The sequence below is a fragment of the Oenanthe melanoleuca genome, chromosome 5 (genome assembly GCF_029582105.1).
Source record: "Oenanthe melanoleuca isolate GR-GAL-2019-014 chromosome 5, OMel1.0, whole genome shotgun sequence".
NCBI classification, from domain to species: domain Eukaryota; kingdom Metazoa; phylum Chordata; class Aves; order Passeriformes; family Muscicapidae; genus Oenanthe; species Oenanthe melanoleuca.
Window position 1 is genome coordinate 46947884 of NC_079339.1, and position 27180 is coordinate 46975063.

Consider the following 27180-nt stretch of genomic DNA (forward strand, 5'->3'; position numbering starts at 1 on the left):
GCATTGCCTAAGGTATCTAAATACAACATATGGTAAGTGAGGCTGTACAGATACAAACCCATTTAAAATCCATTCTGGCAGCAAGACTCAATTGTCATATTTTGTTAGATCTGTTTTGTGAAGCAAAGACAGAGCTTATGTGCACATGCAGTGCAAGAAAGGATTTCCTACTATGCCCCAGGAAAACTGACAAACCAAACTATTCTCTAATTGAGTTGTGTTCCACTGTACTGAAAAATGTGGTCTTTTTAGCAAACAGCTTTATAGCTAATTAAGGAGCATCTTTACTTGTTTTTAAGAATAATGTTATACAATCATGCCTGCATTTTTAGCTGGGTGCTACAATGTTTGTCCACAGAAATAGTAAATTGTGACATAACTCTTTTAAGTGGTCTAGATATTTTGATGAAAAAGTCGGACACAAGATGGGCAGGACAGCTGGCAGATCTCATTCAAGCTCTGCATTATAATTACTGAAAGAAAGAAGCACATCTAAAATGTTTGTTTTACAGCAGAACTTACAGACCTACTATAAAGCAATTTATATCCAAAATGTATTTTGGGGGAGAATGAAGAAACAAAGCTTTGTACTTTGTAGTACCATAATGAAAAGCTTGAAGAGTGGTGGCAAACAGAGCAATATTCAGCTGGTGGCTGGTCAGTGATGGGGCCAGTCCTTTAACCATCTTTATTGATGATCTGGATGAGGGGATTGATGGCACCAAGCTGGGCAGGAGTATTGACTCTACTATCGACTGTGGTTTTGAGATTTTAACTATGTTTTTATTCCAAGAACTATTTTGTTATTCTCTGTTGCTGCAGATGCAGTCACTGACCACTGACATTTGCTATGAAGAGATGTTTACCCAGCACATTTAAAATTTATCTGGATGATGAAAGATTAACACTGTTTTGAAATTAATTTATGGCTTCTGACACACACATCAATATCCTTTCAAAACTTTGGAGAGACTCTACAAAGAGACAATTCCATTATTTACACAACTCAATTAAAAAATCTTAAAATTACATTGCCTCTTTGGGATTTTACTTGTTTACTTAATGAGCCTCTTGACATAAAAGCATTTTTGGCAGACACAATAATAGTCACTGAAGTAAAGAACTGCTTTAAAACAGCTGATTTTCTTTCCATCACCTCCTGCTGCAGCAGTGCAACAGTAGGCAAAATAGTATAGAGCTTACAGCACACATGATAAAGCACAGTCTATTTTTCCTCCAGACTTTGAAATCTCAGTGCAAAGTTGATTTTGCATGTACTTCTGATGGTGGCATACAGATACATTCTCATTGGCTCAAATTCAGATCCCTGCAGTATGCTGTAGTAAACACATGGTCAAAGACTTCTGCCTAGGAGATGAAACTAACATGTACATATCAAAAGGGTAAAAAAAAACAAACCCACAAAAAAAGCTTTCAATGCATTAGGACACACATTTTTATCATCTTACTTTTTCTGTGTTGGTGTCAAAGGTTTTTCATGTGATAATTTATAAAAGTTTCATGTTAATCACAGAAGTTTTGGAGTTTGTATAGACCAGAATACTTAGGTGAGTCATGGACCTAGATAAAGGAAAATACATGATTAAATAATTTTATTTTAAATCCGCCTATTATGAATATTGTGTTTTCTAATTAAGTTGTATCTACTACCAGCTTCCAAAACCAAACTTTCCAATAGTCTGATAGATTTTGGAAGCTCAGACTTCCTGCCTTTGTTCTATCAATGCCGTCTATAAAGACCAGACTTCCCGATTTTCACTGATTTTATCTGCCAAGACCAGATGGTTATCTATGAGACTTGACAAATCGCTCAGAGACTTCACATTGCCCAGATGTTTTTTGACCAGCACTGCTTACCTGGCAAAATTATGACAGCAAAAACACAACAATTATTGATTATGACGAGAAAACCAAACTATAAAGAGAAGCTGCAAACTGAAGTTCGGCGGTGTGGAGTGGGTGGTGACCCCTCACGTTTTCCCCAGCTCTGCATTGTTTTGTCTATATAAAATAAAGCAATCTAAATTTTGCTGAATATCGAGACTTTTTGTTTCTCATTTATAACATTCAGAACCAAACACTGAATGAATACACTGAGTTTTTAATGCCAAAAGTGATGACAGTGTCTGTGAGGAACAGGGAAAAGCATAAAAAAAGGGACAAAATATGCTCATTGTGTATTGTTGAACAGTACGTTCTGGGAACAAGGAGGAGAGAAGCTGAAAATAAAGTTCCAACAGCTCAGCCATGAAAAGGTGCAAGATTGAGCCGTCGGGAGTTCTTTTCAGCTGTCGTGAGAGAGGGAGCCGAGAATTTTAAAACCAGGCTGATGGATTAGCAAGCTGAGCAGGAAATCTGTGGCCGCCAGGTGTGCGCGTCTCCAGAGGCGCGTGTGATGCAGAGGACCCGCACACGCCGCCAGAGCCGAGCTGAGCCGCATCCGCGGAGCTGCATCCATCGCTCATCGCTTCGCTCCCAGCGCATCGCTCACCGGCTCCGGCCGGCGGGACCCAGGAGCGCTCCGCCTAGGAGAACAGCCCGGGACCGAGGGGCTCCGGCCGGGAGGGGCAGCGGTGCGGGCACGGTGCGGGCGGAGCGGAGCGGAGCGCCCCGGGCTCCCCCCGCCGCGGGGGCGGACCCAGCGCAGCCCAGCCCAGCCCGGCCCGGCCCGGCCCAGCGCGGGGGCCGGATCGCCGCCGCCGCCGCCTCCTCCCGGAGCCGCGCCGGGCCGGGCTGTGCCGGGAGCCGCCGGAGCTGGAACTGGTACCGGTGTCGGCTCCGCTGCCGCGGCCGCGCCCGCCGCTGCTGGGGGAGGCGGTGCCCGCGCCGCGCCCCCGCGCCCCGCCCGCCCCCGGCAGCAGCAGCAGCGGCAGCGGCAGCCTCAGCACCTCCGCCAGCTCCGCCAGCAGCTCCAGCGGCAGCGCCATGGACCTGTCCTTCATGGCCGCGCAGGTGGTACGGGACGGGACGGGACGGGACGGGACGGGACGGGAGCCCGGGGCGGGGCGGCGGGGCGCGCATCCCTCCTCTGCTTTCCGCTCGGCTCCGCTCTGCCCAAAGTTGCGTCGGCGCAGGGATAAACCTGAGCGGCCCCGCGCCTTGGGGAAGGGGCGAGGAGGAGGAAGGAAAGGGGAAAATGAGGCGGCTGGAGCTGGCAGCGCTGCCGAGGAGAAGTTGGCGGCGCAGCACCTGTTAGCGCCGCCGCTCCCCCGCCCGCCTCGGGTGGGCAAGGCGAGCATCATTCTCCATCCTCCGAGACCCACTGTAAATGAAAATCGGAGATGCGATTTTTCGGTTCTTTTCCTCCATTCCGTACGATTGTATGTGCATCTGTGGTTCTGGGTTTTTTTAAGTTGTTGTCAAAGCATACAGAATCCAGCTTGGCGTGTATAGAAATACTCCTCAGCATGAACAAATTTTTTAAATTGCCGCTTAGCTCTGGATTCCAGCTTGAGGCATGATTGTGGGTGTTGCTGTTCAATGTACTCTGCTTAATATACTGAGAAGTATGTACTGGCTGTAAGCCACCCAAAGCCAAAAATCATCATGGTGAATCCAGGTGAATTGGGTTTTTAACAGACAGTGTTGTGCTTGGGAGAAAGCCACATTCACTGATCATCCATTACCTTTTCCAGGATATATTCTTCTATTCATGTGGGTACTGTGGAGTAGGGTCCAGGAAAGCCTTTTTCACTGTTGCTGTCTGAGTGCTGACTTCAGCTGGAGGTGTTTGTTGGAAGCCAAATCTAATTCTTGTGCTGTTGTTCTGTTTCCTTAATGCAATAGCTGTTTTGTCTTGTCCTCTTCCAAAAGTCCACTCTGAGGGGTTGTCAGGCTGGTGCCTTTCTGTTGACAGCAGTTGGCTGTCCAAGCATCTCTTCCCTTTGGATGTATTTCTAAGAATTTTTTTAAAGGAAAACCACAATGGGGAGGAAAGTATAATTTCTATTGATATGAGATCTTCCTGATAACTGGAGTATTCAAAAGAAATTTTGCAGATGTCAGATAATTTTCCTACGATCCTTCTCAGCACAATCAGTGAGCTCTAGGTGCTGGGCTGGAGTGGAATGCCCCCATAGCACAGAAGCAGAGGTGCAGCACAGCAGCAGGTTTTACCCATAATCAGAGTGGAGTGTGCCAAAGCTGGGACTAGTGCTGCCCATTCTCTTCCTATACTCTCCCTTATTCTTGCTGCCCCATATTCTACATAACTCATACGATAATTCTGTGTGTTGGAAGAGTCACAAAGCACTGTGCTTTGCTTCTCTCAGAACAGTTCTCAGTGCAAATGTGTCCTACACTTACTAAGGTTATTAATGCAACAGTTTACAGTGAAACGTGCTTTTCTCCCCAGTCCTTTGGGGTTAATTTGTGTTTTCCTTTGTCACAAGTGACAATTGATAGTTTTTGTTTCAGTGTGAGGTGAGGGTGAGGCAATACACCTGAGGAAGAAAGGATGGGATGCTGTGGAGCTGTGTGCCACAAAGCCCTTTGGGTGGTGAGGATGGCAGGAAGCAGTCAGGGCTGTCAGACCTCTCCCAGTGGGCTCACAGGGCTCAGTGGGTCTGCACAGCACAGGGCCTGTGTGGAATTCCTCCAGGGGGTTTTTGTGTAATTAACCTTTGAGCTGTAGGAGAGGATATCCTGGGGTGCTTTTCTACTGAAGGAAATTAATCCAGTTCTTAGGTTAGAGCCTGCACTTCCCTCTGTTACTCACCAGCACAGGCCTCCTGTACCTTCCTGAGCTGTCAGCCCTTTCCATCCCTGTCACCATGGTGGCATTTAACCCCCAGTGTATCACTCCTTTAATTTAGGTATTGCTTTTCTTCAGTTTTCTTTTCACTGCTATATCCTTTTGTCTTTTGTGTTTGAATCATTTCTGTAGCATCTCTGGTTGTGTGGTCCAGTGAGATATCCTCAACAACAAATGAGTGAGAACACAAGAGAATTATTGACTTGTGCTTCCTGCTCATAATCACTTTTAAAGATGCTCTGCTATCACTCTCATTATCATCCACCTGCAGCAGGTATTACATAATACCTGATGAATACCAGACACAATAATATTTTGTAGAAAAATAGGTAATATCTAAACTGAGATGCATAATGGCATACAAGCAGTGGTTATCTCTCAAGTTAATTTATTTTTACAGAATACTGTATACTATTTATGTTCCTATGAGTTCCTTTTGTGTGTTATCACACCTTTGAACTGCTCATTGTGGACCCCAGCTGGCTTTGCTAGATGTCTTGAGACAGCATAAATGACCTGTATGTTAGAGCCCCTCTGATGTACACACAGAAGCAGTGTGTGTAAGTTTGGTTACCACTTGCAGCCTCAGTGATTCTGCAGTGTGTTATGAAAGTTAAAATCTGGCCTCCTGCTCCCTGCAGCTTGAGCAACCCCCTGAACACCTCAGCTGTATTGTATTTATTAGCTATGCCATGAAGAACAGCTTTTGACTGTAACTATTTAATCTGTTGTTAAAATAAGCCTTTTTGCATCAGTGGGTTCATCTCCAGTCTGTAGTTGATTGAGCAGGCTTGGGTGTCCTCTGTTCTGCTGGTGCTCTAATTGGCTTTGGTTTAAGGTCCCTTGTGCTAATGAGCAGGACTTATACCTAGTCAAAGCCTATTAGCAGCTTGTCATTGGGTTTCCATTCTAAATCCATATTTTAATTAAAGTAATGCTGTACATCTCAAGACGCTGTGCCAAAGATGCTCAGCCACTGCTAAGCTGTATGACTGGCTCATTTCTTTGTGTGTTGTTCAGTGATTTCAGAATGCTCTTGTAGTCTTGGTAACCTCAGAAATAGCCACTTCTCATAGGTAGAGACTTTTGCTTCCAGCATAAAAGCCTGGTTTTGGGAGGTGCTGAGTGCTGCATCCAGGCTAAGAGCACTCAGTGCTTTTATCAGGGGTTAGGGGCAGATGCCCAGGGGTGAGCTGCCCCCCTCCCTTCCTCTGACAGACTAAAATTAACATTGATTTAACAGCCAGCTAATGAAAAAATGTTAATGGGAGCAGGGTTAAAACATGTCTTTAACCTGAAAAAAATAGCAGCTTTTAGTGGGGAAAAAAATGGGAAGACAGAGAATAAAAAATGATGTAATGGTCTTCAGTATGATCCAAATTGATATGAGCTGCAGTCATAATGTTACTGATAGGTTTTTCAAGATTTATGTTTGCAATTTAATTTTCCTGAAGGGTTTTCTGTATTTTCTGTTTCATATTGAAAATGAGGACTGGATTTCCTTAATTTTCAGTGGTTTTATGTTCGGGTATGTTTCCCTACAGTAAAAATAAAATTTTAATTGTCAGACAAATGGTCTTTTCTTCTTGTACATTTACAACAGGAAAAGATAGCAAGAGCCTTGGGAGTATGTCAATTTCTGTGGATTTTTTTTACTAATTCAGATATAGTTGATGACTCTCCGTGTTCAAAACCTCTTTGTTAAGAGTTTCTGAGGATTCAAAGTACAAAATTGAATTCTTTGAGTATAGTTTAGTGATAAAAAGTTATATTTTTATAATCTTTCATTTCAATTGGAGTGATGGGGAATTGATTTAAACATGAAAAGTGATGCCATGCTTCAGGAGCTAGAGAAACAAAGGAACAAATTTGGTACAGGACACAAAACCATTATAAAATAAAGATAATTTCATTGCTTTTGTGTTTTCTATTACTCCTCTAAGATTTCAGGTCTGGTTCATTCAAGTCACTTGAAGCCTTTCATTGCATTGGCAGTAATTCAGGCCACTTTTCCCAAAACAGGGAGGTGGTCCTTGGTGCACCTTGAAGAAACCATATATTTTCCTATTACCATGTCAGAATAACAATCCATGCTTCCACATGAAACATACATTATTAAGAGCTATATAACTTCTGAAAAGCCCTGGAATACACAGGATGAACTGAGTTCATTTAGGGTCATTAATGTCATGCGAGTTATTTATGAGAAAATATTATAATAGCAGATTCTGCAAACTTTCATTTAAAATAGCCTTTCATTTTGACTTATGGAATCATAACATCATTGTCATTATGTCACTTAAAGGTTGGAAAACACATTTAAGATCCAGTTCAGCCATTAATGTAGCACTGCCAAGTCCACCACTAAACCATGTCCTTAACTGCCACATCTACACATTTTTTAATTACCTCCAGGGGTGGTGACTCAACCACTTCCCTGGATAGCCTGTTCCAATGCTTGGCAACACTATGCATGGAGAAATGTTTCCTAATATCCCATCTATACCTCCTTTGGCCCAACCTGATGCTGTTTCAAATTTGCACTGTCACTTGGTGCTTAGAAGAGAACAACCTTCATCTGGCTACAGCCTTCTTCAAAGTCCCCTCGAGCCTCCTTTTCTCCAGGCTAAGCATCCCAAACTCCCTCAGCCCCTCCTTATCAGACTTGTGCTCCAGACCCTTCACCCTCAGCTTTATACTCACATTTTCCAGCTGACATGGGCAGCCCATGTGCCTGCTGCAAAGCTGATGTGTGCACAGAGGGTGTGCTTGGAGTTCTTGGACACTCTGCCACCTGAGCAGAGCTGCTGCATTTCCAGACATCCCAGACATAGGCCCAGTATCCTTTAATTCCTTTCTAATGAGATTTCTGGATATTAGAGGATGCACAATTAGGATCTGCTGTACTCTGCTGTATCAGCACAGAGGAACCAGAGTGCAGGGTAAAACTGCATTTGTTTTCCACTATTTCTTTATGTATTCTCCATCTCAGGGGTCAAGAGGGATTCAAAGCCTTTATTAGCTGTGTGCTCTTTCTTACAGCAAGGTAATCTGAAGGTATTAAAAAAGAGAGAGTTTAGATTTGTGGTTTGGGTAGGTTATTCCCACCAGCTCAAACCAGAATCCAGGCTGCTTGCTCAACGTGAGCTGCGTGTGTCTTTGTGTCCGTACATGTGCCCCCAAGAAAGCTCCAGAGAAAGACAGACAGACCTTTCAGTCATGCTTGCACCTGGGGAGTCTGTCTTTGACAAAGCTAAATGGTGGCCATTTGGAAGCTTTGACATTACTGGTGTATGCTTAGGACTCTTTTTTTTTCTTTAAAAAGTGAGATAAGCAAAAAGCAAACCAATGGAAAGTTGGGATTAAAAGATGCATGAACAACTCCTTGTCAAAAGCTGCCCTGATTATAATCTAAAACCTAGGATAAAATCTCTTTGATCTATAGCATTAAACATTAATAATGTTAGCTAGGAGCTTCCAGTCATTCTTTTATATGACCAGTTCTGTGCTCACTTATTTGCATAATAGGGCACTGACCATTACTCTACCAGCTCTACTTTCTTCCAAAGGTTAAAGTCATTTTCTCTGGCATTCTTTGATTCCTCCAGAATGTCTTGACTTACAGTAAATAGAATCAAAGCATTAGGAAGCTGAAAGAGCAGATATGAGTTTAGCTAAGGAGTTCTCAGATGCTTTGGTTCAATCTTAAGTCCTGACATCTTGCTGTGGTATAGCACAGCCAGAGGGACCAGCTGTATAACCCAGATGTTGCCAAAATCCTGTTAGTGTGCAGAAATCAGTGCCCTCATCCAGGATATTGCCAACAGTTGAGGTGAGAATAATTTTTTTTGTGCTGGCTGCTTAGAACAATTGCATTAGATTTTTATTAGTGGGAGGAACAAGAGGAATCCCTTCACTTTTCTTATCACTGCAGTAACACTGCAGACTGCATTTCCAAGTCTTGTATAGTAGAAATTTCTGTTCCAGCAAAGCTTTTGAAAATTCATTGGTGATTTGGGCATACTCTTTTTATAAAGTGTTGATACTGCACTTTGGAGGAGGCTGTTCCAGGATTGTGCTTGTAATTGCTGTCAAAAGATGTTAAAAGCAGTGATTCCAATCCAGCAAAACACTTAAACATTTCCTGCACTTGGAACACGTGTATATTGTTCCAGTAACATCAGCAGGACTGTCCACTTGCTTAAAATGAGGTGTCTTCAGCCTGGCACAAATGGAAAGAGAATGTTTTGTAATTCATAGAAAAATATCCTAGGAGAGCTAGAGGAAACCTACAATTGGTCATATTATTAATTCAGGGAAGCCTGAGACTAAGTGTTTTGAGTGATTGTGCTTTCATCAATTAATAGCATGATGAATTTCTCTTGGAGCACTTACATGTTGGAAGAGGAGGATGTGGTAGGAGGTTGGGTGGTGGGGAAGCAAAAGGAGGATAAAGCTCATGTGGCACATGTATTTGTGCACCTTTGCACAACAAGGATTAGAAGAAACAAAATAATTTATTTGTGTTTCATGTGCCCATTAACTGTGAGACTAATTCTGTAACACATTTAATATTTTTTGAAATAATTTACATGATTTTCAGCAGTTACATGCTAAAAGCTTCACAAACAGAGCAGATGTTGCAGATTTCCATCTTTGTCGAGTGTGGAAAGGAGGTTTGTAATACAATAGCAAATAGACATTCACATGTTTTACAGACATAAAGCATTTCACAACACAGTTGAGTGCAGCAGTAGCTGGGGTCCTGTTTTACCCAGCAAATAGCTAGAGATGGCAGGTAAGAGGAATGAAGACTGAAGCAGCACTGCATTCATGCCAAACATCTTGCTTGTTGGTGATGTTTGTTGAGATGCCTGGTTTTTCTTGAACAGTAAGAGCCCAGCCCTGTCCTACACTGAGCAATATCTCTCTTGATAGACTCGATGAGAAAGGAGTTTCTGGGTAGCAGCTGAGACCAGTTGGATCCTCAGAATCCACAGGCTGGAAAAACTTAACTGGTCACAGACTGGAGTGGCAGTGGTGGTGGTATTATCTTGGTTTTGGCTAATTTAAGATGAATTTCTCAACTAATTGATGATCTGCAAACACAGGGGTGGAGATCCTGGTTTAAGTTTTGTTGAAAATGGAATGGATGTTGGCCATTAGGAAGCTAGTTTCATCATCTTCCTAACCTCATTCCCATAACAGACAAAAGCAGAAGACTCCAAATGATTCAAAGGGTTTTCCAGGATTAAGTAAAGCAGTGTGATCCTTTGGTGACCATACACCATCAAATTAAATAATTGATCAAAGATTAGACCATTCAAAAGGAGTGCAGTGATGTGGAAAGCAGAAAATTAGAGCAGCAGCCCAAGTAAATTCAGCAGTGACCAGCTCTGTTAATTTGCTATGTCTCTCTGCTGGACTTTAGTTTCTTTGAAAATGTTTTTGGTCATGAATGAATTTTCTATCTGAGCTAGTGAGGTCTATTGTAGTCCCCTGTCTGTTATTTCAGTGGACAGCTTGGTTTGATGAGTATAGTTTCCTATACAGAATTAAATTACTGTTAACCCCTTCCTCTGTTCACAGGGATGATGATTTTTAAGGATCTTTTGAAAAACTGATGGCTCTCTGTGATTATTATAGACACTTTTTTTTTTTTTTTCCAGCAGATACATGCTGAAGTATGAAAGGAAGATCCTTGAGAATTGGTTGTAATCTGTTGATGGTTCTGTGGCTTGATCAGTTTGATCTGCTTCTTGTGCTGGTTAACATGTTGGGATTGTTCTGTTTCCATGGAATGGAAGCCCTTGGCAAGCAGGATCCTGACATTTCATATGCAATTTATGAGCACTTTGGAACAGAATAAAGTGTGTGAACTCCTTGACATCTCTTTTGCAGGTGCTGTGTGGTCAGGGTGCTGCAGTGAGGAGTGCCTGTGCTTACACTGGGCACTGAACAGCAGCAGAAAACATGGCCAGCTGTGACACAGACACGTACTGGCTGTGTGCTGTGCAGTGCTGGCAGGGTTACAGGGAGCAGGGGGTGTGCAGGGTGGAAATCTCTCCCTGTGAGAAGGACCATGAGCGCACAGCAGCCAGAGCTGGTGCTGTGAGCAGTGCCTGCTGCCTGCCCTGTCCCACTGTCCCACACACCACACAGCACTCTCACCTGTCTCTCAGCACCAGCCTTTTCAAATGACACCTGCTCTGACACTGAATCTTTAGTCCTAGCTGAATTCCACGCTCCTGAGAGCTGCCAGAGCCCAAACCTGCAAGCAGCAGCTAATTAGAAATCATTACTATTAGGGTCACTGCAGAAAAGCTCAGCTCCTCTATGAAGCATGCTGCTGGATGCAGGGGCCGTTTCCTTTTGTTTTGCAAAGTGATTATCTGTAGTGTGGAAATGTTTTACAAAGTAATAATATTAAAAGCTGTTAACCTCAGCTGATTCTGTTTGTTGTAATTTTGTTTGTAAGGCTTTCAAATGTTGCAAAAGGGGGAACACCCCAGGAATGAACCTGCATAACTAAAACAAAACCAAACTTCCACTGTGGCTTTTTTTCTTTCTTTCTTTTTTTTTCCCTGCCAAAACAGCTGGGAGAGCATTTACAAAATGTGGGATGCTGTGCTAGGTTCTATAACTGGTAAAAGAGACCAATAACAGAGTTGCTTCATGGAAGAGAAAAAGACAGCTATGTCTCTTTGACTGATGTGTAGAAGTTTTGAGGTGTATGTTCAGAGAGAAAGAAGTAACAATAGGACTGATGCAGAAACAAAAATATTAAAATTTATAGTTTTAAAGGATTTCTGAGATGTCAGCTGAACCCCAGGACTTGGAGCAGCTGATTGCCTTTAAATATCTAGACCATAATTAAGTGCATGCCCAAAGTATGTTATTCTCTGAACTTCCCTTCTGCTTAAATGAAGAATATAATTAAATGCCTCAATAATCTGCAAGAAGTGCCAAAGCATTTTGAGGTATTATAAAAGCTCTTCTTTAAAAGTGAGCTCCACTTGAAATATGTTGGGTTACTCATTTTGTCTTTCTACCTTACCCTCCTTGATGCACCACATAGGTTTTTATGGATCTTTCTCAGGGGTTTCATCACCCCTGAACTTCTCTCTTCTATGCATATGTAAAATGTTTTCCTTCCAACTCAGGTATGCTCTCCTCTTTGTGTGTCTTTTTTCTTTGTCTCTCATATCCTCCATCCTTACCTTCTATAAATTATTTCAGATGCTATAGTTGCACCAGCTCCAGTTCAAGTCCTACAGAAATTTGAGTTTAGTTCTGGAAGATGGGGGAGAAAGAGTAAACAATTCTCCTGTCCAAGACAAGAAATGCAAATGCATCAAAGCAGCAAACTAAATGCTGCAATCACTGTAAGCAACATGGCAGAAATTTTCCCAGTTGACTGAAGCCTGTTAATATATCTTGACTGGGCTGCAGATTAGTAAAAATTGAGTGGCACTTGATGCAGAATCTAAATCTCAGGAATAGGAATGGAAATGTTACCTTCTTTGTTCTGTTTTATGTTTTGGTTGCTCTTCAGCTAGAGCAGAGTTGCTTATAACTTCAATCTGAAAAGTTCTGAATTTTCCTCTAGAAGCTGAGTCCAGCAATCACTTGTGAGAAAGATATTGAAAATTCATTCACAAACACTCTTCTTTCTTTCTTTGTGCTATGATATCTTTCTCCTCACAGACCTAGAGGTCACCTTCATTAAATATGTGGTTATTACCATGCAGGCATGCCAAATGGTTATTCTGTGACAGGATGCAGGCTGTGAAATGTTCATTCTGAGGTGGTTTCTGAGCCATCTGATTGAGCATGCAGTGAAACTGTGCAGATGAGCAAGGCAGTGAGATTTGTTGTCAGGGAGGCAGATGTTTTATTCTCCTGGTGCGTTCTCTGGCATTTCTCAAGGACATGAAACAGAAGCAGAAGAAACTGAATTGCTGTGCTTGCTCTCTCCCTTGTTCTCCAAGGTAGTTTTGCAACTCATTTCTCCTGTAATCTCATCAAGTGTGAGAAGAGACATGCACCTCCTGACTTCTTTTACAACTGTCCTTTATGCTTTCACAGGTAACCTTCTTTACCCAGCCAGCTGTAGTTTTCAGCATGGGTGATTTTCATGGTACATATCTTGCTTATCACTTTATTGTACATAATACCCTTAACAGCACTTTAAGGATGGGTATTTGGATGACTAAATAAACACTGCTGCCTCTAAAACATTTGTCTCCTGACCTCTGGTCTGCACAGTACATGTCTGGCAGAAGGGAGGGCATGGAGAAGGCAGGAGATAATGTGCTGATGTAAGCTGCAGTCTGGGCTGCCATGATAATAATCCCTTGCTGTGCCTTAAAGCCTTCAGGTGCCAGCATGTGCCATGGGTCATGCTGACAAGTGAAGGGAAATGGGAAGAGGATACCTTTCAATACCTTGTATTGAATACCTTTAATTCAATACCTTGTACTGCCCAAGGTTATGATGGTAATTCAACTGGACTCCACCACATCTGTAATATCTTTTTTTATAGCAGTATGTAACATTTAGTGGGCACTTATTCCCAGTTTGGTGCTTTTTGGTGTGGAAGTTTAAACTGGCCATTGCTTGCAGAGGAAAAGCAGCAAATCCTTCTTACTCCACATGTGCAGCATTACCCAGCAGGTAATGCTGAGAGCATCCCTCCAGTTCTTCTGGACATTAATGAAGTTATAGCTTGAAGCTTGTAGCCCTGTCTTTTGGTACTGGATTTATGACTATCAAGCTCTTGATTTTTATGTTGTTTTGTTTTATTCTTTGTTTTTTGTTGTTTTTTTTTTTTGGTTTTTTTTTTTTTTAATTATGGTGTCGTTTCCTTCAAAATGATCCTGCAGAAATTTGGAAAATTGTGACTTTCAGACTCTGGACCATTTCAGTAAAGCTTGGCCAACAAACAGAACAGGATGTGCTCTTCTCCAAACTAAACAGCATCTTTCTGTGTGCTGATTTTAACAGAAACCCTGACATTGGTTTAGGAGTAATAGAGCTCATGTACAACTCTGCCTCAGGATCCTGCTATGCTCCTGTCAGTCCTGGTAGTCATCCTTTTCACTGCCTGTCTCACAGGAGCAGCAGAGTGGTGACAAGAGAGGAGATGCAGCAGCTGTCACACCTATTAAAGCTTCTCAGTCACTGATGTGAGGATAAACAAACATGATATTCCTGCAGTTGCATTGTTAGCAATTCATTTTTAAAATCAGTCACTTGAAAAATATCGAGGCACAGGTAAAATAGCTCTGTCAGCACTTTCTGTTTCTGTTAACTTAATAGAAGAGTTACAGTCAAGGCCACGTGCTTACCTAGTGAAAGCACACATTTCTCTTCTGAGTGAAGCTGTATCAAGGAGGGATGTGGCTCACCAAATGCAGGAACATGCTGATTCCTGTCCTCTGCTGCCATTTTATTCCCTCATTTTATTACCTGCTCAGCAGTGATGAGTAATTCTCACATGTAAGCAAGTGATATTTACTGTAAGAAAGGCCAAGTAAATTCACAGTTGAGCAAACATTTAAAGAAATACCAATTAGAGACTGCTTTCCTATTTTGTTTGAAAATGTGGAGGGGTAAAGAAGTTGAAAATATAAATATTTTCTCATGGATATCTAAAAAACAAGTGCAGAAGCTCATATTTTCCATCATTGCATCCCCAGAAATGTGGGCATGAGACTTGTATTTAGTCAGTAAATCTTTATTAAAGTGAAACAGTGGCTGACAGTAGATATGCAAAAAAACATGAGTAAGTCAAGAAAAGCTGATAGGATTAAAATCTGTGGTCAGTTTTGGAGGTTGAAGTAGAACAATCCCAGATAAACAAAAAGAGGGTGAGTCCATAACATCCCATGAAGACACAGCATTTAGGGACAATGGATGTTGTGCTCTGTTTGTCCTTTTGTCTGTGCTTTCCTCCTCCTCAGAGCTGTGGAGGGGACACAGAAGGAGCATCTCATGGCAGGATCTGTATGTTTGGCTTGGAGTTGAGAGCCATCATCCTTGAGTGCACCAGGCTTACCTACCCATCTGTTTCTGAAGTGTGTGGAAAACTGTGTGTACTTAAAAGCTCTACATGGATGCTGCTTTCAGGGGCTTCAGAGCTGCAATGAAACATTTTACCCTTCTTTGTTGGGAGGCTTCATCCCTCTGGCTGCCACCTGGCTTTAAGGGGCTGCTGCAGCCTTGCAGCTCATTCCTGACTCACAGCAACACGGGGCAGAGTTTGAGTAACTGTGCCACCATTTGACCCTCCTTTGCCATGGTTCTGTGTGGTGGTACTGCTCCCTTTCTGCCTGTCTTACCAGCTGGTATCAAACAATGTGGGTGCTTATCTCTGAGAACCACTAAGGATGTATTTATTTATTTATTCATTCAGTAACTTACATTCTGTGTAGGATCTCATACCTGATGTGCCACCTCACTGGTTCATCATTAGGAGAGCTCAGCATTTCCCTGGAGGCATCTGATTGTAGCTTCCAAAGCACAGCAGACAACATATTTGGCCTCATTTTTTTTTTCCCACTTAATTTTTTTTTTTTCTGTTCATCTAATTAATCATAAAGTAGACTTGCTTTTTGTGATCCCTGGAATTACTGGAACCAGTCCTTCAAGCAGCACAATTCCCAGTCATCTTTCTAATGTGATCCTGTTTTTGCCATAGGAATATTTATTTCATATAAGTCTGGGCTACATTTGTTTTTGTAGGTCAAATTTAACTGTGAGCTGTGCTGCCCAAACCATGCACCAGATTTATGTTGTGGGAACCATCAGCAAAAACCTGAATCTTCTAGAACTGGATTTTTTCCCTTTTTAATCTATTTCACAGATGCCACTAGATAACCTCCAAATCCACTTTTTGAAAAATGTGACACATTCTGAAAGAGACAAGTTGATGGGAACAATTGCTGTTAAAAAGCAGGAGGCAAAGCAGCAGTGAGGGCATATGTGCATTCACATCATGCAAACCTGATGCTGGCCAGAGGCAGCCAGCCCACAGCTTCCTCCCTGCCCAGGAAAGCCCCAGGGTGACAGGATGCCAGCTGCTCCTATTGCCAGGTAAGGACAGGTGAGCCCTGGCTGGGTTTGTGAGCTGGAGGAGCACAGAAGTGAGTGGAGAATGGGTGGCACTGCTCTTCTGCTGCCCCTCTGCCACTGCCACCAGCATGAACAGCCCTGTCTGCCAGGGCAGAGGTGCCTTTAACAGAAGAGCAAAAGGGGAATCCAGGAGCAGTGGTGTTTCTGACACTTTTGCTCCCAGATCCATTGCTGCAGGTGCATTGAGTGCTCAGTGCTGAGAGCAGCTGTAAATTATCAGTGGGAACAAACACAGGCTTTGCCTGCATGATATAGGTATGATTCAGAGAAAAAAAATGCTGAAAACATTGTGTTAAAATTGTCACATCTGGGACACATATAGTAGGACTGAAAAAACCACACAGGAGTCACAAGCAGATGTAAATCTGCTTGCTAATGTGTCTTGCAGGCAGTGTCAGGGGAGTTTTGGTGATTGCTGCTTCTGCAGCAGATCAGGCACCGTGAATGCAGTGCCCACAAACTGCTCAGAATCCATAAGTAAAAGGCAAATTAGCTTTGCACAGACCTGTGGAAGGAAAAATAAAAGCTGAGGAAATAATAAAGAAATTATATGCACTCTGCACTTCATTGCATGCAGAGCAAACTGGAAGTGCAATGAAGATTTGGGGACTTGACATTGTTAACAAAAGGAACAAGCAATTGTTTTGTTAATTCATGTTTGGTCTTTTATTCATCTGTCTCAAATGAGGAGCATTTATATCATAAGTAAACACTTGTGTCAACCATCCTGTCCATTCTTCTGTATTTCCCTTCAAAATCTCATCTAATTCCAGCTGCCATGATCTCGATCATTTATCACTTTTTATATTTCAGGGCTGCCTTTTCCCGTGTATATCCTCAACCTTGCATTTAGTTTCACACATACAGCAAAGCCTCTTTATTGTCTTTTTCCACAATAGCTGCTGAAAACTATCCTTTTTTAAAGTTGGTAAGATACTGGGCCATGGCTGGACTGCTGATGTGTGGAACCTTCCTTGGATTTCTGTCTCATTGCCATCTTTTTCTCATTTCCCATTCATTAATTCTTGGCTGTTGATCAAGACCTTTTTTCTTTATTTTCACATGCCCTATGGGATCCTTATATTTAACTAAAATTGTTAGTACCTAGATAGAGGCAAAAAATTGAGACATTTCAAATCACAGGTATTTGAATATTCAGTCCACTGAATACCATTTTGAAGGATTTTTGTCTGTTTCTCCACATCTCTGGAGAAAACAAGCATAATTATATTCTCATACATGAATCCATATATGTCTGAAGCTGTCAGCCAGACAGTGATCCTCCCAAAAAATGCTCCATAATCACTGGTTGTTTATCATCCAGCTACTGCATTCCAGGTAGCAGCACCCTTTTCTTCTGAGTAATGAACTGTGTTACAGAGGAGCCTAACAGCAGCCTGTGTATATCTCATTTTGGCCAGCCTTCTTCAATGTCTTTCATATCAGGGGTTTAAGCCAAACAAATAAAAGAACAATCAATTAAAGTGACAATCAATAAGAAATGGAGATTAATTAGTTTAAATAATGGAGATAGGTAGAGAACAACTCTGAAAGCTGCTTACAGTGTTGGTAAATCCTGTTAGCCTTTCAGTTTTAATGCTCTCACCTGAGCAGCCATGCAATGAAGCCAACAGAAAGGAATCATTGCTTTGTGGATATCCTTATTTGTGCAAATTTCCTTCCCCTGAAGCAGTCTGAGTTCCCATCCTTCTTCATTCACTGGTGGGGCAGTTCTGAGCACCCAGGTGAGCCCTGTGAGTGGGAAGGGGCAGCTTGTTCACATCTGTTTGCAGCTGTCTGCCAGCATGCCCCTCCTCTTCCCTCCGTGTAGCATTTTTAGTAATTGAGATAAAAACTGTCTTGTGCCATCACACATGCATCTGCTTTCAGATCTGTGTTCAGATCCAGTTTTATGCATCACTGCATTACAAGGACTGCATTTGCATAGTCCATTTCAGGTTAATCTTTTTTTAGATTTTTCACCCTTTCACTGAAATTATGTCTTTATACACATGTGTCAAGGTGGACTAAAAATGTATTTTCCCCTTTGCAGGCCTTCTATGATCAAATTATAATTGGTTGTATAATTGGTTTTCTGCACCCTCCCACTCAATTTTTTTAACCAAGTCCTCTGAGCAACAAGTTCAAGCTACCCAGTAGGAGTTTGTAGTTGCCTGTGTGAAAGATGAAGTTGTCTTGTAGCTTTTCAACAAATACATGAGTCCTGAAAACAACTGTGTATAGAGCTATGCTGACTCCATGTCTTTGGAGAGGGTAGAAAAATTTGTGTGTGGAGTATGAATAAGGACGAAAGAGGAGGCTATCACCTTGAACTGAAGTCTGCACCTCTGTGTTTTATGTCAAATATGCTTGGAGTCCAGTTAGCAGTAGTCTGGTTTAGATTAATTTCTTTTCACTTTCAGTATATTTATGGGAAAAAGAGGCAGATTCATCATGAATCTACTATTCATCATTGAATGTTATGATATCATCTGAAATCATGATATAAAATTGCAGTGCATTTTTTATTAAAATTGCATTTAGTCTCCCTGGTAGCTTCTTTTCCTTCATATCTTTTTCACTTGAAGATGGCCAGCAGATATAAGGGCTAAAACCTGGAAGAAGCTTTCTTACATGTGCCTTTTAATGCTTGGTTTCTGAGCTGTGAAGAACAGTGCATCAGTGTTGCTTAAATCAAGCATTTACATTTCTACTATAAAGCAAAGCAGAATTATGAAGGTTAGAGGCTTCCTTCTTTGACATGAGAAGTAACTTTTCCTTATGTTATCCAGCACTTTGTGTAAAAATGTTTGATGTTTCACTGGGAGATGTTGTTAATAGCAACTGAAGCATTTATCTTAGTGACATCTGTCTCTTAATCAACAAAAGATCACAGTAACCTTTTGAGAAATCAGAGTACATCAATATCCCTGTAATTCACTTCCCTAATGTCCAACTCTTCATGTGCAAAATATCTTGTCTGCATTTCTGCAAAGGAAAGAAACATGCCACCATCTAAATTGCAGGCTTAAATGAAGGGCTAAGATGAAAATAATATGGATCAGATAAATATTTTAAGGCTGTCAGCTCAGTTCATCTTGTTCTGTCTGTGGTTGCCCAAATACAGCTGGCAGATGCCAATGCTGCATTTCCTTGCTTTTCTGCTGTCATAACTAGAGATCAGCAGGGGTCAGCTGTGCACTTTTCAGCCCCAGAATGGCAAGCAGCTTTTGACCAAAGCCACTGTGTTTTCTGAAAAGAAGAATGAGCATGCCCCTGTATTTTAACCTCTTGGTGAAAAGTGTTCAAAGTCAGCCCTTGGCTTTGCCTTTATGCTTCCAGCAGGAGAACAGCTTGCTGTGTTTTGAGTTTGTTCAGTGCTGGGAAGCCATTGGTTCATTAGGATTTGTAAAACAAGCTGTAGATGAGATTGATTAAAAAATAACATCAGAATATTACTAGTCCATTAAGGATTAAGGCAGTTTTGGAATTGAAAGTGAGATGAACCCAAGTAATGTTTAAAGACTCATTAGCAGATCTTGTGGTGGACACTGAAAATGTGCAAAAAGCCCTGAAGAGCTTATAATCAAAGCAGACAAGATTAGGCAAGAAGGAACTTTAAATATTAATTAAAGGGGAATATTAAAATCCATAAAGAAAATTAGTTCCACTTTCCTTTTTCTTCCTCCTTCATTGTGCAAATAATCAGATTTATAACACAGATATTGTGCCACAAATCCTGACTGGCTGTTTTTGCTGATGTTTCTCTGCATGTGAACAGATTCTGGCTCAAAGCCCATCTTGTTTGGAGCCTTCATAGGCCACAATCAATTGGCAGCCAGGGCTGGGTTCCAAGTAATAGATAAGGGTTTTCTTGACACAGTATGGACTATCCTTTTTATTGAAAGGTAGTTGTTTATTCTAAAGGCCAGAGTGACCCAATGTTATTTCCCCAGCAGTGAGTTGTGCACTCTAATGATCTTCTTTTTCTCCATCAGATCATCAAGAATTGGATGAATTGTTAATGCTCCTTCTTCTTTTTTTTTCTCTTATGGTACAACTCTAATAAGCTTGAAATAGAAAGGATGGGTACTGGTGAGATTTACAGAGAGTATAACTACGTGGACAAGGAGTACTTGTGGTGTTCTCAAAACCTCAGTTTTTCTACATTCCTCAAAGAGCAAGCACCTTCCCTTTGGGGAAACAGATGGTGCCTGCACAACAGGATTATAGGAGGAAATGGGTTATGATGGAAGATGAGAGGTGGAAGCTTACTCTTCTGCAAAATCCAGGCTTTGCTTTCACCTTGGAGATGGTGGCACTGGTTTTGTTATCTCAGTGCTGGAGTAATTTAGTGCCTTGCAGGGGGGAAAGTGCTGCTGTGGGCAGAGCTGGGATACACAGGTGGGGTCTGATCTCTACCTGCTATTTGAAGAACATGTTTAAAATCACTGGTGACCCTTACGTGTATGTAGGAATTGGTGTGTAGTCACACTAAGGCTCTGTCCACTCCCAGAACCAAAGGAGTGGGACAGAAGTGTTTGTTTCTGTTTCCTCTTACTTCTCTATTTCAGCTGCAAGAAAAACAAGCTGATAAAATGAAATGAAATAAATTTATGAATATTCATTCATTTTAATGAATGAAATTAGGTTCATGCCAGAAATTCTGCATAGCACCAGACTCAAGCTTCACACTCGAACTCCACTTTGATGTGCTGTTGTCTGAGCTGGTAAGACCCAAGCTTGAGAGACACAGCCTCAAACTGGGAATGAGTGCTTCCATTTCCCATCACATTCCTTGTAGATCTTGCAACAGAAAGCTGAAGTTGATGAAGGCCCACTCTAAATTTCATAGGGGTCATATCTGAAGTAATCAAACAGATTTCTTGGGAGGAGGTTTACTCTGGGTTAATGTGAAATACCCAAGGCACATATTACTTCCCAACAGCTTGCCTTCACCTGAACATATTTGTGATGCATCTCTTCCTTCTGACCCCTGCCTGCCTGTTTGTCTTTACATATCACTGGCACATTATCCTTTCAGCAGTGTGGGATGGCCCAGGAGCCCAGACCAGAGAGTGAACAGGAGGAGCTCACTGTGGCCTCCCAAGCACATCAGCAGGGCACTGCTCTCCTCTTCCTGAAACAGCATGGCACAGTCTGGTTCTCTTACCTCTGCTGCAGTGTCTGAATATCCCTGTTGGATGGAGCAGGGTGTTGGATTTGTGAATATTCTTTAGCTGTGTCTTGTTGGTTTTGCCTGTGAGCGTGCAAACCCTGCAGCCCTCTGAAATCAGTGACATGATTGTGTATGACAGTCATTAGTGGGTGAAACAGAAATCTGGCTGTGAGCATCTGTTTTGAGGGAGCCAAATATAATTAAAGTTTAACCATGCTGCATTTGCTCTTTTATTTACTGGGACCCAGTCCTTTTTAGGGATCACAGGGACATTTCTTGAGGTCCTTCTGAGGGGTTTGACTTGCTACATTTTGCCATAGTTTGCTTGTTTCATATGAATGTGTTTTGTATTACAGGCTGGATCAAACAAGTTTGTTCAGAGATTCCCTTAGGAAAATGAAACACTAACTTCTTGAATATGTTCAAGTTTTTTCCAAGGGGAATACTTTCTGGTTTCAGGTTGTTCTGAATCTGGACATCTTGCATTGATGTATTCCATTTTATCAGTTATATTTCCATGATGCTCTTCGAGCAATGGGATGGATTAAATGTGGTTTTATTCTCTAATTAATTCTATACACTTGACAATAAATATATAAGGTCTTAACTTGGTAAATGGTACTTGGTAGGATGTAATGCAGGGATCAATGGTGTAGTCTTGCTAGTCAGGAAATGTCTCACAGCATGATTTCCAGTTTATTTTCAAGGGACAATTGATCAGATATTGAATTGTGCTAGGAGGAAAACACTCAAAGCAGCATCCATGGTGCAAAGATATTACTCAGGCCTTGGAAAAACTCTGTGTAAAAAAACTCTTGAGTTCAGCCCTACCAACAAATAAATAGAAAACTTTGGTTTTTTGCAAATGTGCTGAACTTGATTTCATTTTATCCTGAGTGAACAGTGGTCACCTGTTTATTATGGTCTATGATCTGTTAAGCTCTATGTTACCTGATGTGTGTTTATCCCTCTGACTATGTCTTCCAAATACAATCATTCATATTACACTCATGACTCACAGGGCACTTCCAAAATGCAGAACTACCTTTAAAGAAATTATAATTACTTTTGAAAAATCCTTTCATTTTTCTCTGCTTTCCTTTTACTGCTAGTTTATTGATTTAGTTACATTTAAAATGGGTCTGTGTAGTTAATTTTAGATGTACGTTTCAATTTTGCTGCAACTCGGAAAATTTAAATGAGTAGGAAATAAGTAGGGAGGTACCCTTAAATAGGAGTAGGAAATAAGTTCTTATTCCAGCACCTAATGAGATACATTTTTGAGGTTTTGTACAGATTTTCAAATAAGCACTGTGCACTGCTTTAAGATTAGGTACTTACCTTCGCATTTATTACCAATGAAGAGCAATAGCTGTCTTCTCAAGGGATCTCTTCATGTCCAATTTAAATCCTTAAATTTATCTCCTTTTGTCTGGATGGTGAGTTTGAGAATATTTTTAAAGAGGCTGCTCTGAGGGGGCAAACCAGGTGGAATTAAGTCCTCTCTGTGGGTTGTTTTTTTGTTTTTTTTTATTTGCTGATAGCTTTGTTTCTTGTGCCATCCTCAGTAATAATTCTTCTTTGTGACTTTTCTTCCTGAGCTCTCAGAGCCTCATTGTGTTATGGATTTATTCATGCAAGACATAGAATGGTGGTGTGGGATGCACAAGTCTCTTGGAGATATTTTTGAAATGAAGATCGTCAATCCAGCATTTCAAAATAGAAACAATTAAAGATGAGAGGAATGCTTGCATTTTTGCAAGCACTACATATTTGCACTGTTTTACTGAACGACTCCCATGCTGCTTTTTAATATTTCTGTGCTGGATTTTTGATGAGTGTTGCTCAGCCTGAAAAAGGCTTGAGCTGCACTTGAGATTTCCTGTGGCTGGGGAAGGTCCCTCTGTGTCAGGCACTGGGTGAGGGAGGACTCTCTTTCTCCCCCAGATGCAAAAACCTTCAGAGTGTTATAGGGCTATGTCCAATGAAATTTCCTTTGCCTGTTACCTTTCTTTGAGAAGTCTCCCTTATCAGGTGCTGCATTAAGTTCTAAGGTATCCCTGAATGGTGCAGGGATACCAAACTCTGTTGTTCACTGAGCTGCACCTGTCTCAGAGCCAGTGGCTCCTTGGTGAGAATCTGTGTGAATGCTCCAATTTTTGTCTCCCCTATCATTTAATCTTTTTATGGTACACTCATTGCTGCCTTGATAAAATGAGATGGAGATATTTTATTTAAGTTGGGGTCAGAGGGATCATAAATAAAACCTTAGCATGGGTAAGAGTATTATAATCTAGATCAAGGAGTTCTTTATCTGAATATATAAGCTTGGACTGAAGAACTCAGCCAAGGGTTGGGAACTGCACTGCCATGCATGTGCACATCTCCTGGGGCTGAGAGTGTTGTGTTTCTGCCAGTATTTTTTTTTCCTCACAACTGTTTTGTAGGACTTGTACTAAGGGTTTCCAGAAACAAGAGTTTTGGATTTTGGTGCGGTTCACTTGCTTGATACTTCGCCTTGCTTTTTGTCTTCTGGTATCTGATAATTATTCTCAATCCTAGACTGCTTTTGGCCAGATGGGTTATTTTAAAATTGCATCTGTAGGTGCAAGATACCATCACTAAATTGCACGTGTAAATGTCTCAAGTTATGTGGGTATATGTGTCTTGCTTCATTGTCTTAAAGCACCAAGGTATCCCCTACATGTTTTGTTATTTTGCTGCTTTGACAGAAGGCTCTGAACTTCAGCTGCAGAGGAGTCTGTGCATTTACTCTGGCTCAGGCTGTGGAGGAAGCCTGCCTGACCTTGGAGCCAGCCCACTTTCTGATTACTTTTCAACACCTTTTTCCTAAAAGATTTTCAACTGGTGCACTCTTCTGGTGAGGGGATTTCTTCAGTACCTGAACTGCAGCATGCTCAGGGACAGCTGCCAAGTTCAGGGACAACAACATTTCTCTCCTGTTTATGTACTTTGAAAACATTTCTCCAAACATCCTGAGATCCTAAGACACCAGGGGAGTGTGAACTTGCATCTTCCATCAGGCATGAGAGAATACCAAATCACTTCTCTCTCAACTGTTCCAGTTCTCCAGGCCAGCAGTAATTCCATAATTCATATTCCACTGAGTGAAATGAGGGGTAAATGCAGATACAATACATTTTGACTTTATTTTCTTTGTTCCCTGCTCAGCCTTCCATAACACAAGAATAACTGAAGAAGCTTTTACAGGAATCACTTTAGGGTAGGAAAACATTGCATCCTGAGGAAAGCTGTTACATATCTACAGCTTTAATTATCCTGAGCAGACCCAAGAGTTCAAAGCACAAGTATTGAATTACAAATATGAGTATAATACATTAAACATTGATTTGTACCCATCCCATGTATGTCAGGCACTAAGGAGTGCTATTTTGCCTATACATGTATAGACAGGCTTATCTAGAGAGAATCAAACCAATGCATAATTTATTCTATTTTTCTGTAATGTGAACTGAACTGTTTGAACAATCTTAAACATGAGCGCACAAACACAGATGGCTTGGCTGTTCAGTGTTTGTTTGGCATGATAAAGCTGTCATCAGCTGCTGTCCAGTTCAGCCACACTTAATCATCCCTTGATGGTTAGCACATGAGCAAAACCTGGGTTGTGAGTATCTGGGTTTGTGAGAACATATGGAATATTTGGCTCTGGTGCTGGCTGTTCTCACACTTTGATGAAGGTTTCTGCCCCCACAAAGAGACAGTGAAATGTCCTGTATGGATGCTTCTCTTCTGCTTCAAAGCAAATCGAGACAGGCTTATTTTAAACCATTGTAAATTCTGTTAATGTTGTGCCTGCTGATCTTGCACCAAAGGGGAAGAGAAACACATGTTACTTCTCTGCTGTGGGAGCAGCAAATCCTAAAAGATGGTTGAAATACTTGCTTGGTGGCACTGAGTACTTAAGCACTCAAGATTGACATGTGATTGAGCTTTTATTTCTTCATGATGTTCAACAAATAGTTAATTGTTGGATGGAACTTTTCTTATCCTAATGAGTACTACTCTTCAAATACTAGAAATTAGGAAATCAATATTATTTCACCTTCCAATTTTTATTCTCTTGTGTAATGTGTGATTGGTTCACTCATGAGACAAAAATGCAAGGGAATAGGATTAACTTTTAAGCAAATTGTGGCTTTTTAGTTATAAACTGCTACTTATAAACTGCTACTTACAGAATGAGTTGAGAGGAATGTGTGGTCTGTAGGTTGTTCAAGCCATATGTTGTGGCTGATATGCCTGATGGGATCACAATGGATGCCAGCCTGACACATGTTGGTATTCCATCAAATGAAGTGTGTGCAGTAGGAGATTTGGCTGTCCTCCTTTCTTTCTGGAAGCAGCTCTCTATTTTGCTTGATCTTTATGCTGGCTGCTATCTTTAACACCTCCAGACATGAAGAGGACTAGCACTGTGTCAGATTTTTCTCTGGTTTTTTTGTCCATCTCAACTGGAATACCTTGTTTTTGTTGCCTCTCTGCTTGTTGTATGTCTTGAACTAAGTGCCAAGTACACAAGCAAAAATGTTTACAAAAATAGCCTTAAATATGGCATAAGAGATATACCTCAAATATTCTCTCAGCATACCTCAGCCCTTCCCTCTCCTTTGTTTGTGAAGATGTAATGCAACATGAAAGGGAAAGAAAAATAGGAAAAAATGTTGGATAAAAATGCTGCATAGCCAAAATAACATTGCACACATCATTACCAGTTTTCTCTGCTGTTTTTTCAGAGACTCTGATAAAATATATAAGCTTAAATAAAATAATCTTTCTGGAATAAGTTGAATCTATTAAATTGTTTTAATTTCCATTCTGAGGTTTATTATTGGACGCCTGCAAGTATTTTCCATGAGAGAATTAATCTCTGGAAGTCTTCACAGAATTATATTCTTCCCAGTGTGTTTGCATTATTACAGTGACCTAACTCTTACCATATTAGAAGATAGGTTCAATATCACATCATTAGGCACAGCAGAGCTGCAGAGGTAGTAATTCCCTCAATAGATGAATGTATCCCAACTTGTCTTTGCAGTACAGCCATCACTGTGCAACATAAGATACATGAGATTTATAGTTTGGAAGGTTTGAAAGCTTTGGTGTCTGCATGGAATAGTAAGTAATTTCTGTGATGAAATAGAGCTAAGCCTGTTAGTATGGTTTAGTTAAATCTCAGCCAATTAATTTTCCATGGGCTGTGTAGCAGGGATTGGAGAAACATGCAAATTTTTTTTTTTGGTTTGAGCAGTGGTCAGCATATGTAACATAGAAGAATTTGTGCATAGTCATTTTTTCCTCTAGAGGAATAAGATGATGTCCAAAATGTTGCATCCTCCTAGTTCCAGCTCCTAACACCTGCCCCTTAAAATTATTTTAGTGTTTTTGAAAAGCATCCTGATTATGCAATGCTGAAGGATACAGTGATTTACAAAATGGTTACTTTTGCCCATGCCTGAAGTCTAATGATTTAAACAATTTTTCATCTCGATGTAGTTCTGCTTTTGAAACTGTGTCGCTGCTTCCATTGTTGTGAATGGCTGCCAATTCCCATCTCTCACACATCCCCCCACATTCCCCTGGAGAACAGCCTTGCTAGGCTAAGGGAGAAGGAGCAGAAGGAACATCAAAAGAATATGAAGGTCAGTCTTTCTCTTTGCTACCCAGAATCTTGGCCACATCACCAAATTGATAATGAGGCATCACCATTTTCTCAGAGGTGGTGGAGGAAGGATCTGAGCAGCCCTTTTCCACTTTGAGAAATGGAATTAGGATTTGTTCAATTATTTTCCAATACATTTGTTGTTGAGTTCTGCTCTTTGGCTTTCCACTTACACCCCATGGCTTTTTCTGTTTATGGTGGGAATTTCCTCATTTTTCCTCAGCAGATACAAAGTGCCATTACAATCACAAGCTTGTGTTACTCTTATTTTCCTCTTAACCCTTTGGCACAAGGAAAACCACTTACTCTGCATAAGAACTGAAACTGCCACTGATACTTGTGCAGCTGTGTGCTTGCTTCCTGTCAGTGATACAGCCTTCTGCCCTC

General features: G+C 41.2%; 1 protein-coding gene across 4 annotated transcripts in view; it reads left to right on the plus strand.

The window, feature by feature from the left end:
- Nucleotides 1-2717: 2717 nt before the first annotated feature.
- Nucleotides 2718-27180, plus strand: part of C5H14orf132 (chromosome 5 C14orf132 homolog) — a 38003-nt gene continuing 13540 nt past the window's right edge. For 3 of the 4 annotated variants that reach the window (XR_008840667.1, XR_008840666.1, XM_056493669.1), the window contains exon 1: nt 2718-2976. Coding sequence is in view for 2 of the 4 variants with exons in the window: in XM_056493669.1 (XP_056349644.1) it covers nt 2947-2976 (30 nt within the window). In the remaining 2 variants the exon portion in view is untranslated. The remainder of the gene's footprint in view (nt 2977-27180) is intronic. The other variant, XM_056493670.1, reaches the window with a different exon arrangement.